This window comes from Pollachius pollachius, assembly GCF_949987615.1.
Source record: "Pollachius pollachius genome assembly, chromosome: 10".
In the NCBI taxonomy this organism is placed as follows: domain Eukaryota; kingdom Metazoa; phylum Chordata; class Actinopteri; order Gadiformes; family Gadidae; genus Pollachius; species Pollachius pollachius.
In genome coordinates this window covers 13551316-13563166 of record NC_136943.1, presented here as the reverse complement: position 1 = coordinate 13563166, position 11851 = coordinate 13551316, and the positions used below count along the sequence as shown (strand labels likewise).

Below are 11851 nucleotides of genomic sequence, written 5' to 3'. Positions count from 1 at the left end.
TCTTCTCTCTCTCCTTCTTACTCTACTCTCCACTACGCCAGTCTGGCCGGGTTCCATCACTACGCTCGCAAACTCAATAGATGCCTTGTTCGGCCCTGAGTAGCACACACACACACACTGAAATGAACACACTGGTTAGAGCGCTATCCCTCGTCGACACACACAACACGGGAGGGCGAGATTGATCAGGCTGTTCTGCTGATGGATAACCGTAGAACAGACTGTGTGAAGACGGGGGACTGTCACAATGGCAAGATGTTTTTCTGTTTTGCCACGTCCTCAAAAGTGTTCCACATTCTGAGGAGGGAAAAACTTAATAGATAAACATCAAAGTTTGTTTATGATCTCCCGTGTGTTAAAGTGGGGTAATGTAAAAAAAAAAATCTGATTTGCCTGCAGGTTGAGCCACCTACGCCTGCACAGCCTATTATAATAATCGGCCTGCCATTTGACGCTTTTCATACAAACCATGAGTGCCATTTATTATTAGAACGGTTAGTCTCGGGGGGAAGAAGCAGAGAGAAGGGAGATGGAGACATTAGCCGGAATCTTAACCTCGTGAAGGCATCTTGTAAACAGATAGAGAATATTGCCCCCAGAGAATAAACACATGCAATAATCGCACACCCCAACACAGACACACCCCCACACACACAGAAACCCACACACACACACACACAGACACACACACAAAGACACACACAAACTAAAAAGAACAGGACTGGTGAGTTGACGGTCAGGCACAACAGACAGGAGTGGAATGACAAGGAAGAGTCATGTGACGCGGGAGCCACTCTAAGAAGATTGAAATGGACGTGACACGTTCATCTGGCAGAAAGCTGCGCTATCCAACCACCACCCTAGCTCCCCACCAGACTAGCTCACCACAACCCTAGGTCACACCACCCTAGTTCACTACCAGTAGGTCACCACCACCCTAGTTCACTACCAGTAGGTCACCACCGCCCTAGTTCACTACCAGTAGGTCACCACCACCCTAGTTCACTACCAGTAGGTCACCACCGCCCTAGTTCACTACCAGTAGGTCACCACCACCCTAGTTCACTACCAGTAGGTCACCACCACCCTAGTTCACTACCAGTAGGTCACCACCACCCTAGTTCACTACCAGTAGGTCACCACCGCCCTAGTTCACTACCAGTAGGTCACCATCACCCTAGTTCACTACCAGTAGGTCACCACCACCCTAGTTCACTACCAGTAGGTCACCACCACCCTAGTTCACTACCATACTAGGTCACCACCAGCATCCTCACTCTAGCACTTTAAGACTGACAGAGCTGCCAAACCTATCCTTTTAATAATCTTTAAGCTTTATCTAACATTAATTTTACGTTTTTTTTAGGAATTGTATGTTGTGTCTTGTCCCTGTGTAATGGCACCAAGCGTAGCTGCGCTCCAATTTTGTTGTATGTTTCTGCTGCAAGTTAAATTCATTCAAATCAAGTAGCTCCCCACCACCCGACCTCCCCACCACCCTGGCTCACCACTTCCGCAGTTCACTACCACGCTAGGTCACCATGCTAGGTCCCCCCCGCAGCTCGCCGTGGTGCTAGCTCACCATTCAAGCTCACCACCATGTTAGCATACTACCAGCCTACCTCATCACGCCAGCTCACCACCGCACTAGCTTACCACCAGGCCAGCTGTTATGAGTGACTGGTACTAGTGCGTCGGAGGACACAAGCGATAGCTAGAGATTGACAGGCTGCCCACAGAGAGCGATTAACACGTAGGACGTACTGAATGTCACACCTAGTGCTGGTAAAGGAGAAATATACTGTTTCTGATATGCTATGTACATATCCAGAATATGTCTATATACCAACGATATGGTATATGTTTGATCATAGACATATTATAAACACATACCAACCCACATTAGAGATTCAATTCGTCCAAACTGTAGTTATGAATCCACTTTTCTTTTAAATCCCCCTTAAGATTTGTGGATTAAACGGGTTGTGGATGCTGCTCTCTACAGAGTACAATGAGATCCTATGGTGATCAGCAGCTCTGTTAGATCAGAGGAAAATGGCAGCAGAAGAGAAGTAGGAGTAAAAGAGCTTTCAGAGTAAAAGCTCATCTCAGGGGGGACCTAAAGACTTATTCTAATGTGTTTGATTACAACACTTAAAGGAAGAAGATGGGCAGAAGCACATTCTCCAGGTCTTTGAAAGGGAATTTAAAGCAGCTCTAAGCCAGGTAAACACAGGCTGTATCTTACAATACTATTCTACTGTGTTCCACTGTATTCAGATGATTGACTCTCAAATGCTAGTGCACAAATAATATTTCAAAGATTCATCTGTAAAGAGCCAGATTGGAAATCTTCACACCTTATCAATCACACATTCCTAACCCAAAAGAAGACAGTGAATCAGATACTGTGAGAAAAACATGCATGAAATAGCTGCTATTTCAGGCCGGCACAAAAACTGACCAATCAGGTGGCTTGACATTGGTTGATCTTACCCAAGCCTGTGCTATTTCTCCCCCTGGAGCATTTTGTTATTAGAGCTTGAGCCACAATACTTGTTTTTTTTAGTAGTGACACCTGGCAACGCCTCCGTTGTTGGTAGTGGCAACTGCCATTATTGCCTTGTTACTGTCATTGTTGCCGCGGGCGCTTCCCGCGGGCGATAACGTGACATGCAGCGGACTAAACCGATAAAGTATTATCATAACACAGCACGTCCAACAACGTATGATAGGTGGCCGCGTGCTTTGTGTACAAACACAGTTGGCCCAGAACCAAGCCTGCATAACCAATACATGTGTTCCAGTTCGTTGCACGTGTGGTCCACTTACAGGTAAAGGCACACAGATTTCATTATATGGGTGTTGTTTTCTAACGTCTTTATAAGGGAGTTTCTATAGAACGTGGTCTATTTGGAGTTGACCTTCCTGCCTCGCCAAACCAGATAAGAGACGAAGACAGGGAGGAGGTCTTGGCTGTTGCTAACTATCGACCAAACCTTCCCACTACGACCCCTCCTCCTCCTGTTGGGCAGATCGGCCGGCAGAGCTGCAAGGTGTCACCAAGGACACTGCAGCCTTGTGTCTTGGAGACGGTGTGTTTGGACACACAACAGTAGAAGACGTTGCATTGCATGTGTGTTGTGATGTGGGCTCAATGTTTATAGCTACAACACCAGCTCTGCGCATGGGTTACCCTCCGTGGTTCTCCATGCCTCCAGCAGTGGCATACTGTGCCACTGGATTACTAGCGCCTGGCCAATCAACCTTAAATGTGCTTGCATAATATTTATTGTTACGTTATATCTTAATACCCATTTCTGTTGGAATGAAAGCACCAGCGCCCTATTGGAATCACTGATCACACTAAAACCTCTCTGAAGCTCCTTTTATGTAACTCAAGGACACTCTACAGGGAAACTTGAAGAACATGAAACAGAGACTGAAAAAGGGGTGCACAACACTAAATAGTGTTGATGCTGTTTTCAATTAAAATCGTATCTGTATGTACAGTAGGCCTACGTTAATCAGTACAGGAGTACATCACACTTACATTTTTCATTAGGCTGTTTGCTCCCACATTGTGAACCTGCTCAGTGCTGTCTGAGCCTGTATGTCTTCCAACGCCCGCACTTGCTGTCTGTGTGGTGTGTGTTTTTCATCTAGTTCCCCTTTCAGGGTTTGACAAGTATTATCGTATCGTAGCATTGAACACACAGAATCAGCCTAACACAATAATTGAGCTATTAGCTGACTGTTAAAGATCTGGGATGTTTTTGTTGCTTATTTTTCCCATTCTGTTTCATCTACTTCCAGATGCCAAATAAAGGCCGTTATCCAGTCGAGTCAATTTGAAAGGAATGCCTCTTATTTCCACTGGCTAGGTCTCCCCGGACCAGCTCTGATGTCAGAGGCGTCTTATCTTCTCTGCTTGCTCTAACGACCGGCTCCTGGAAACCGGCTCCGTTGCTACGGGCCACGGCAGCTTCAACACCTAACATTCCGTTTTGGAATTACGAGGAGCAGGACAGGGGTGACAGAAAACATGTCTTTGTGTGCGTGTGTGTGTGTGTGTGTGTGTGTGTGTGTCTGTCTGACTGTTCGTGGGTGTGTGCTTGTGCATTTGTGTGCGCATGCGTTTCTGATGTGCGTGCCTTCGTGTGTGTGCATCTGTGTGATGCAGACATTTCAGCGCTAGGCATTGAGCCTGTCTCTGTGCTACATGCCCTGCTTGACAATAATCTATCTGTAATGCTGCCACCAAAGCAAATGAAATCAATCAAACCACACAAAAAGAAAACAATACCCGTGCCTCATGCCTCTCTTTGTGAAGTGTTCTTGATTCCAGTCGACAAGTGCAATAAGGGTGTAACAACTGTAGTGCCATCATGTGATCTATTATGGCCAAGTAGCTTCCTGTTTCGATTAGGCTGTGTGGCTGCCTCCTGCTGCCGCTGACCAGCCCAGAGAAAGGAAAGGCGAGACGTGAAACAAAGTAGGGCAAAGTTTCCAGGGAGAATTGCGGTGTGCGACCAGGAGATGGAAGCCAGCGTATTTTGGGCTCTGAGCTCAGGTGCAGGAAGGATCCGATGACCGGCTAAACCTGGCTGACACTGGTAGAACAAAAACAGGCAGTCCTGGCCTATCTTCCTGGGAGTGAGTTTCATTGAACGCTGAGTTCAACCCCAAAGTACATGTGTGATCTTGTGTTGGGAACGTCACAAGGCCACGCACACAGAACAAAACAGACGCACACAGACCAACACACACACACATAACGTGGTGGAGTATTAGGAGTTGAAAGGTTGCTTCGTGGCCTCTGCATGTTTCTGTGAACTGTTGAAAAATGTTATCCTCATAAACTGTTCTTTATCTCCTGTTCGCCCCCAATAACTGTAAGCTTCCATTATCTCCTGTGAGCTCATGTGAACAGTTAGCTCCTGTTAGCTCCCATGACCTGATAGCTCCAATCAAGTGTTCAATTCTGTAAGCTCTCATTAACCATTAGCTTCTGTTCTGTTCCTGTAGGCTGTTAGCCTTCTAACTGATAGCTTGTATAAAGTGTTAGATTATGGTAGGCTACCTATATTAGCACTTATTTGAACTGCGCCTATTTGAACTTTGATCTAATTCTCATGAACTACTACAAGAGTAAGCCACCCAAACGGTAAGCTCCTAGTGTCTTTTAGCAACCAATAACTGTACGTTGGCTTGTATAAACTATAAGTGCCACTGAACTGAACTCCCATTTCTCTTTTGACCTGTTCACTTAGAATAATGTTGGCTTTTATTTATTTCATATCAAATCATTGGCTTCTTTGGACCATTTGAATTGAGGATTTGGTTTGAACAGCTGGCCGGTACTAAACCCTGCATTCATATCAAGGCTGACATTCAATGGATAGGAGATTCAAATTTGAAAATATTCAATGTTATGGGAATGACATTCCTTTGAGAACTCTCCCTCCTTAAAATCTAAGCTGCCAAGAGGAAGTCAGTAAAGTGAGGAACATCAAAATAAAAGACCTGTCTCCTAAACAACAAAACTACCAAGAGGGTAGCAACACCTGCCACCAACCAAACAGGTGATGGTGTCAGAGTACTACCTACCAGCGAGGGATCTTCTGTCTCTGTTCCAAGCGATTGGCTGAAGTCCCCGGTGTTGAGAGGAAGGACGGCATCGTCGTCTTCCTCCTCCTGGTTAGGCCCCTCCCCCAGGGTTTGGAAGACAGAAAGCCCCCCCACCTCAGCGTCCACCATGCCATCCAGGCTGTCCGTCAACGCGGCAAGCAGGGCCGCATTCTCCTCTTCTATCTGCAGGGGGCGACGTGCAGGCAAACACAGAGTCAGATTCAGTATTGAGGATAAAGAATAATAAAGAAAGGACAATTAGGAAGAATGTATTGTTGAAAATGAAATAGATAGTTTCATAGATACAGTGTGCTGTATCAGAACTGAATAAGAGTTAACGTAGGGTTTTTATTTAAATATAAAGAGATAAAGCATTGAAAAAACATAAAATGGGTAGAATAAAAACACAGAAAACAGAGTAGAATAGGATATCGTAGTGGCTTGGTGTGATTCTTAGGGAGACTGAGCAGAAAGGTTCTCGATACAACCCCTAATCTATGAAGCCTGCCTGGAGCTTTCCTGGAGCCAGATCCTAAAGCAGATGCATTTTAATTCACTGTGAGTCACTTTGGGATGAAATATACTTTTTTAATCCCAGACAGGAAAATAGAGCCAAAAATATGGTGGGATTAAGTGACAAGCGCTTGGATAAAACTGTCTGCAAAGTAACTAAATAGTACAATATAACACGCTGATGGGTCTACTGAATTATACCGTATGTTGTCATATGTTCGACATGCCTCAACTGCAACTCGTTTGCATAATTGTTCATGTTTGATAATTTGCAGATGCCTAGGACCTAGGAAACCTCCTAGAAGCTGGGGCACAACCATTGACAACAAGTTAGCGGGTAAACTTGTCGGGCCTCTACCTGATCTTCCCAAAGCCTTATAGCCTTTTACCCTGAATGGGTATTCAAAATGTATGCGATCTCTGGATGCTTCCAGTGCCAATTGTCATTTCGATGTGACACTAATCAAGATGGCTGATACCAAAAATAGTAAAGTAATAGCATCATAGCAAGACAGCATCTTAGCGAAATGAGAAGACAGCAATATCCATCAGGTACAGAGTCACTCTTATTCTCAGTGGGACTCGATTTCCACAACAATTATTTCATTTCACATAAAGACACGGTCTCTTTTCTCCAAGTAGGCAGGCAGGACAGGTCAACCTGTAAGGAAGGAGAGGTTTTACCACACCATCTGCCAAGGTGTTACCACCTGAGACACCTGGTCATAAGTAGCGAGCAGGGTCAGCCTACAGCTTGCAGTCTGGTTGTACTCTCTCTCTTTCCGTCTTGCTCGGTCACTTTCCACCTCCCCTCTCTCACCGTCTCTTGCTCTCCTTCCCTCTCATCATCATTCGAGTCATTGTTCGCTGCAGACTGACTGAACATCATTGTTCAGCATATAAGCCTCTATATTGTACTGCCTCTCTGATTATAACTGAATGGTATTCTGAGAGTTAGTGTTAAAAATAGTGAGGCATATTTTTTGTTGCAAAATCAGTCAGACTTTCATATTTGTACATGACAGTAATGTTGTACAATCCTATCCTCCTCTCTCCTAACCCCCTCTCCCTTTTCCCCATTCCTCTCTTCTAATCCCCTCTCTTCCCATCTCACCATCTTTCCTCCCCTCTCACTTCTCCTCCCTTTTCATCTACTCCTCCCCACTCTCCGATTCTCTTCTTCAGCCTTCTCTGTCCTCTCCTCATCTCTTCCCTCCTCCTCATCTTTCTTGTCTCCACCTCTTCCCTGCTTTGCCCAGCTCCTCAACCATCTCCTATTCCCCCCAATTCTCGTCATCCTTCTCCCCTCTCTCCTCCTCCTCCTCCTCCTCATCTCCACTCCCATCTTCTCCTCCCCTCTCTCCTCTTCCCACTCTTCCCTCCACTCCCCTCACCCTCCTTCTTGCCTCGACCCTCTCTACTCCTCCCCTCCTCCCCTCTCCTCTTCTCCCCTTGTCCTACAAGGTTAAATGAAGTTTAAATGGCCAACGTTGGGATCGATGGCCGACTGGCCAGATTCCCAGCATCACCACGGAGCGTAGATTCAACACACACACACACACACACATACATACACAAACACACACACACACACACACACACACACATACACACAACATACAAATCAATGTCAACATGGCATTAGACCCAACAGGCTTCTGTGAACATGCAGGGCATCATAGGACGGCACTACATAGAAATGAAGCAAATCAGACAAGAAAGAAAGAAATACAATAATAGAGAGACGAGAGTGGACGAGTGAAAGAAATGGATAGGATGTGTGTTTGTGCATATGGCCTGCGGTTTATGAAGAGGCCCGTTGTATTAACAAAATCAATTTGAGACTAATCAATCATCAGTCATCATATCAGAGCATATAAAAGCACAGAGAATCACACAGACTTGTCCAATATCTCTCTCTCTATATATATAGAGAGAGAGAGTGAGAGTGAGAGGCAGAGACATAGACAGAGAGAGAGAGAGACATCAGATGGTAAGAGGTTAAAAAACAGGATCTTGATGGTGTGTGTTCAGTCATTGAGCAGACCCTTTGATCAAAAGACTTGTAAGAATCGTTATGAAATCTTGCTCAACGATGCCTATGGTTGGCTGAAAACATTGTGGATCGAAACCCAATTCATCCCAATCAAAACATGTGTGTGTGTGTGTGTGTGTGTGTGTGTGTGTGTGTGTGTGTGTGTGTGTGTGTGAGTGTATGTGGCACGTGCACATGTTATTTTGTGTGTGTGCGTACATGTGTGCATGCATACGTGTTCTACACACCTCAAAGAGCTCGTCGGCCGTACTGTAGTGCGCGGATGCCGGGGATGCTCCGGTGGCGTGGTCATTGCACCAGTGCAGCTCGCTGAGACAGTTGACACTGTCAAAGTCACTGGCGTCCAGCTGGGACAGATCGATATCTGGGAAATCTGAGTCCAACCGGTCCGAACACACCTCCTCCTCCCCATACTGGATGAGAGACACAGAGACACAGAGAGAATAGTTGAATAATAGTTTAGAATAGTTGTAGAATGTTGTAGTTGTAGAATGTTGTATTTATATTATATCATACGTGTGGGCACTAGGAGGAGAATAATTGTATTTTTCATTCCAATAAAGCAATTACGACTTGAGAGGGGATAGAGAGAGCAGCGGAAAGGCAGCCAGTAGGGAGGGAGACAGAGGGAGAGAGAGGACTGGGAGAGAGAGAGGTGAGAGAGTGATAGTGGTTGAAGAGAGTTGAGGGCGAGGGGTTTAAGTTAATGTAACACATCATATCAGTGCCCAGAAATTCTCCCTTCCCTATTAAACACCATTTATCTGTTTAAAAAACAGTGGTTGGGGGTTCTGTGCCCCAAAATTTTTCTATTATACGTTTATTATCATACAATAAGTCACAATACCAGTCAAGACAGGAACTAGAAGGTGATTAATATGGAACATTGCACTTCTGAAAAGTGTATGCAGCGTAATTATGATTAGCACGTAACAATTAGCACTGTGTGTGTGTGTGTGTTTGTGTGTATGTGTGTGTGAGTATATGTGTGAGAGTGCGTGTGTGGCCAGACAGCCATGTGGCCTGAAGTCACAAATGGGAAGTGCAGCACATATAACAGCTGTGACTAAGAGAGAGAGAGAGAGAGAGAGAGAGAGAGAGAGAGAGAGAGAGAGAGAGAGAGAATGGAAACATTTATGAAAGAGAGGAACAAGAGGGAGAGAGAGAAATAGAGGAAACTGGCTAGATATGAAACAAACTGCTCAAGTGTTTGAAGTGTAGTGCATCATGGGATTGTACATGACACATAGCTGTGAGTCTCAGGGCGAGTGTGTGTGTGAGTGTTTATGTAAACACCATGTTATTGAAGATAAGTTTTACTTTTCAATCATTTAACCCAATTAGCTTGGTGAGTTAGCATTTCAGGATAGCTTGGCGGGTTAGCCTCATAGGTTAGCTACCTAGTCTGTTGGTAATCTGCTGGTAAACTAGGCTGGATAGCCTGCAGTCTAGCTTAGCGAATGAGCCAGGGTAAGATAAGCTCAGGCGGGTTAGTTATGCAGGTTAACCTAGACAGGTTACACGCAGAGGGTAGTGAGCCCAGTTGTAGCCTGGTGGGATAGCAAATTAGCCTGGCAGCCTACCTAGGCAAGTTAGCATGGTGCGCTACTTAAAGGAGTTAGCTAAGCAGGTTGGCTAAGCATCATTAAATGTGAAAGTAGCAATTTGAAAACAATCAGCAGTATTCCATTCACTGTCAACATTCCAGTGTGACCACGGTTACTCAGAAGGCCACACCTTACTATTAGGCGTGGCGTTCTGTTTGAGTAAGCATGTTCACGACAGAATGGTGTAAGGCCCAAAGACCAACCTTGAAAATGCCCTATATAATATAATATATATATATATATCTCACGCACACACACACACATTCTCGCTCTCTCTCATTCCTTGTGATTATACATAGAGCCTTACACACAAATACTCCTATATTCCTCTCTTTATAGCACATACACCATACACAAATACACAGTGATACCCACACATGCTCCCTTTAAAACAACCTCTCAGATTTTGTTTACAACAAACCATAAACCATCCGAACATCAATCTGGTCAAACGCTACAAAACAAACAAGCCGGTTTTCTGTCGGCTACGGGGCCATGTTTCATAAGGTTTGCAAAGCAATCGTTTTTCTAGAAGCTGCTTCAAAGCTGCCACAAAAACAAACACAACGTTATTTGGGTCAGGAGGTGTTTAATAACTACACACAACTGCCCCTTTCTAGAGAGGGGAGAGGGGAAGAGAGGGAGAGAGGAGGAGATGACTGGAGAGAGGAAGAGAGGGGAGAAGAGATGGTAGAGGGAGGCGGACGAGGAAAAGAGCAAAGGAGGAAGAGGGAATGATGAGCGGGTGAAGAAGAACGAGAACATCCCAAGAGAGACCAGGAAGAAATAGAAGATTAAAGCAGAGGAGGAGAGAGAGGCAGAGAGAGAGACAGACAGAGGGGAGAGAGAAAAAGAGAGAAAGATAGAAAGAGAGAGAAAGAGAGAGACAGAACGATATAACAGATATACAACGATTCCTATCCTCCATACTCCTGCCTTCCTCTCTCTCTCTCTCTCCACATCAACCCTTCCTTTTATCCCTGCCACTGGATGCTGATGCAAGTGTGTTTGTTTTCAAGCAGGGGTCATTGTGTGTGTGTGTGTGTGTGTGTGTGTATGTTCTTAGCATGCAGCTCACGTGTTACTGACTCATCCCCCTCTCTCCCTAACCTCCCCCCCTCCTTGCTCCTTCTTTCCTACAATCCTTCTTTTCTCTTTCATTTGCAACATTTTAGCACCTTCCTGCTCCACCGGCTCGCCCTCCATCCATCAATCTATCCTATCTCTCCCTCCATACCTCTCTCCCTCTCTTTCTCTCCATATTTCTCCCTCTCTCACTCCATAATTCTCCCTCTCTCTCCCTCCGTACCTCTCTCTCTCCATATTTCTCCCTCTCCACCTCAAGATCTCTCTCCCTCCCTTTATTCCTCTCTCCCTCCATATTTCTCCCTCTCCCTCTCTCCATATATCTCTCCCCCTCTCGTTCCATACTCGCTGGCCGTCAATCAATAAAAACATCCTTGGGCAATGAAGGTTTAAGGTCACCGGATTAACTAGCTGTCACACACACACACGCACATGGATAACGCCCCCCCCCCCCCCCAGAAAGAAATCACAGAAACCCGCACACACACTGGCACGCACATGCACATCACATGCCTGCAGTGTATCTACCCACCAGGACACCGTACTACATTACTGATACAGAAATGGAGCGGGCATCTTTTACGGGCACAGTCGTCGTGCCCTGACGGCCTGATGACATCACTAGCCCCACACAGATAGCTTGACGACATCACCACCCCCGACTCTCCCTCACAGAGGACCTGAGTGGGACCAGGAACAAGATGTCCAGTCCCATTGTGCTTCACACAGCGGCCGCAAGATGAATGCGCCCTCAGGAAACCCTTTGAAGCTCATTAATAGCAAACACTTTCATTGAAAATGAATGGGAGGTCACGTGTTTTGCTGTTTGTTTTATTTTCAAGGAAGTAAGCGACCTTGAAGTGACAGTGTGTGAAAGAGGGCGGGAGTAGGGGGTTTTCGTTTGGGGTAATAGGGGTGAAGTAGGGCGGGCGTTTTGGGGTTAAAATCAAATCCCGGC

At 45.6% G+C, this 11851-nt stretch overlaps 1 protein-coding gene across 1 annotated transcript in view; it reads right to left on the bottom strand.

The window, feature by feature from the left end:
• The window catches only part of ppargc1b (peroxisome proliferator-activated receptor gamma, coactivator 1 beta), a gene marked incomplete at its 5' end in the record, with an annotated part of 65556 nt that overhangs the window by 16958 nt on the left and 36747 nt on the right, over nucleotides 1-11851 (bottom strand). The window contains 2 exons of the mRNA XM_079745125.1: nucleotides 5611-5814; nucleotides 8428-8613. Coding sequence (XP_079601251.1) covers nucleotides 5611-5814; nucleotides 8428-8613 — 390 coding nt within the window. The remainder of the gene's footprint in view (nucleotides 1-5610; nucleotides 5815-8427; nucleotides 8614-11851) is intronic.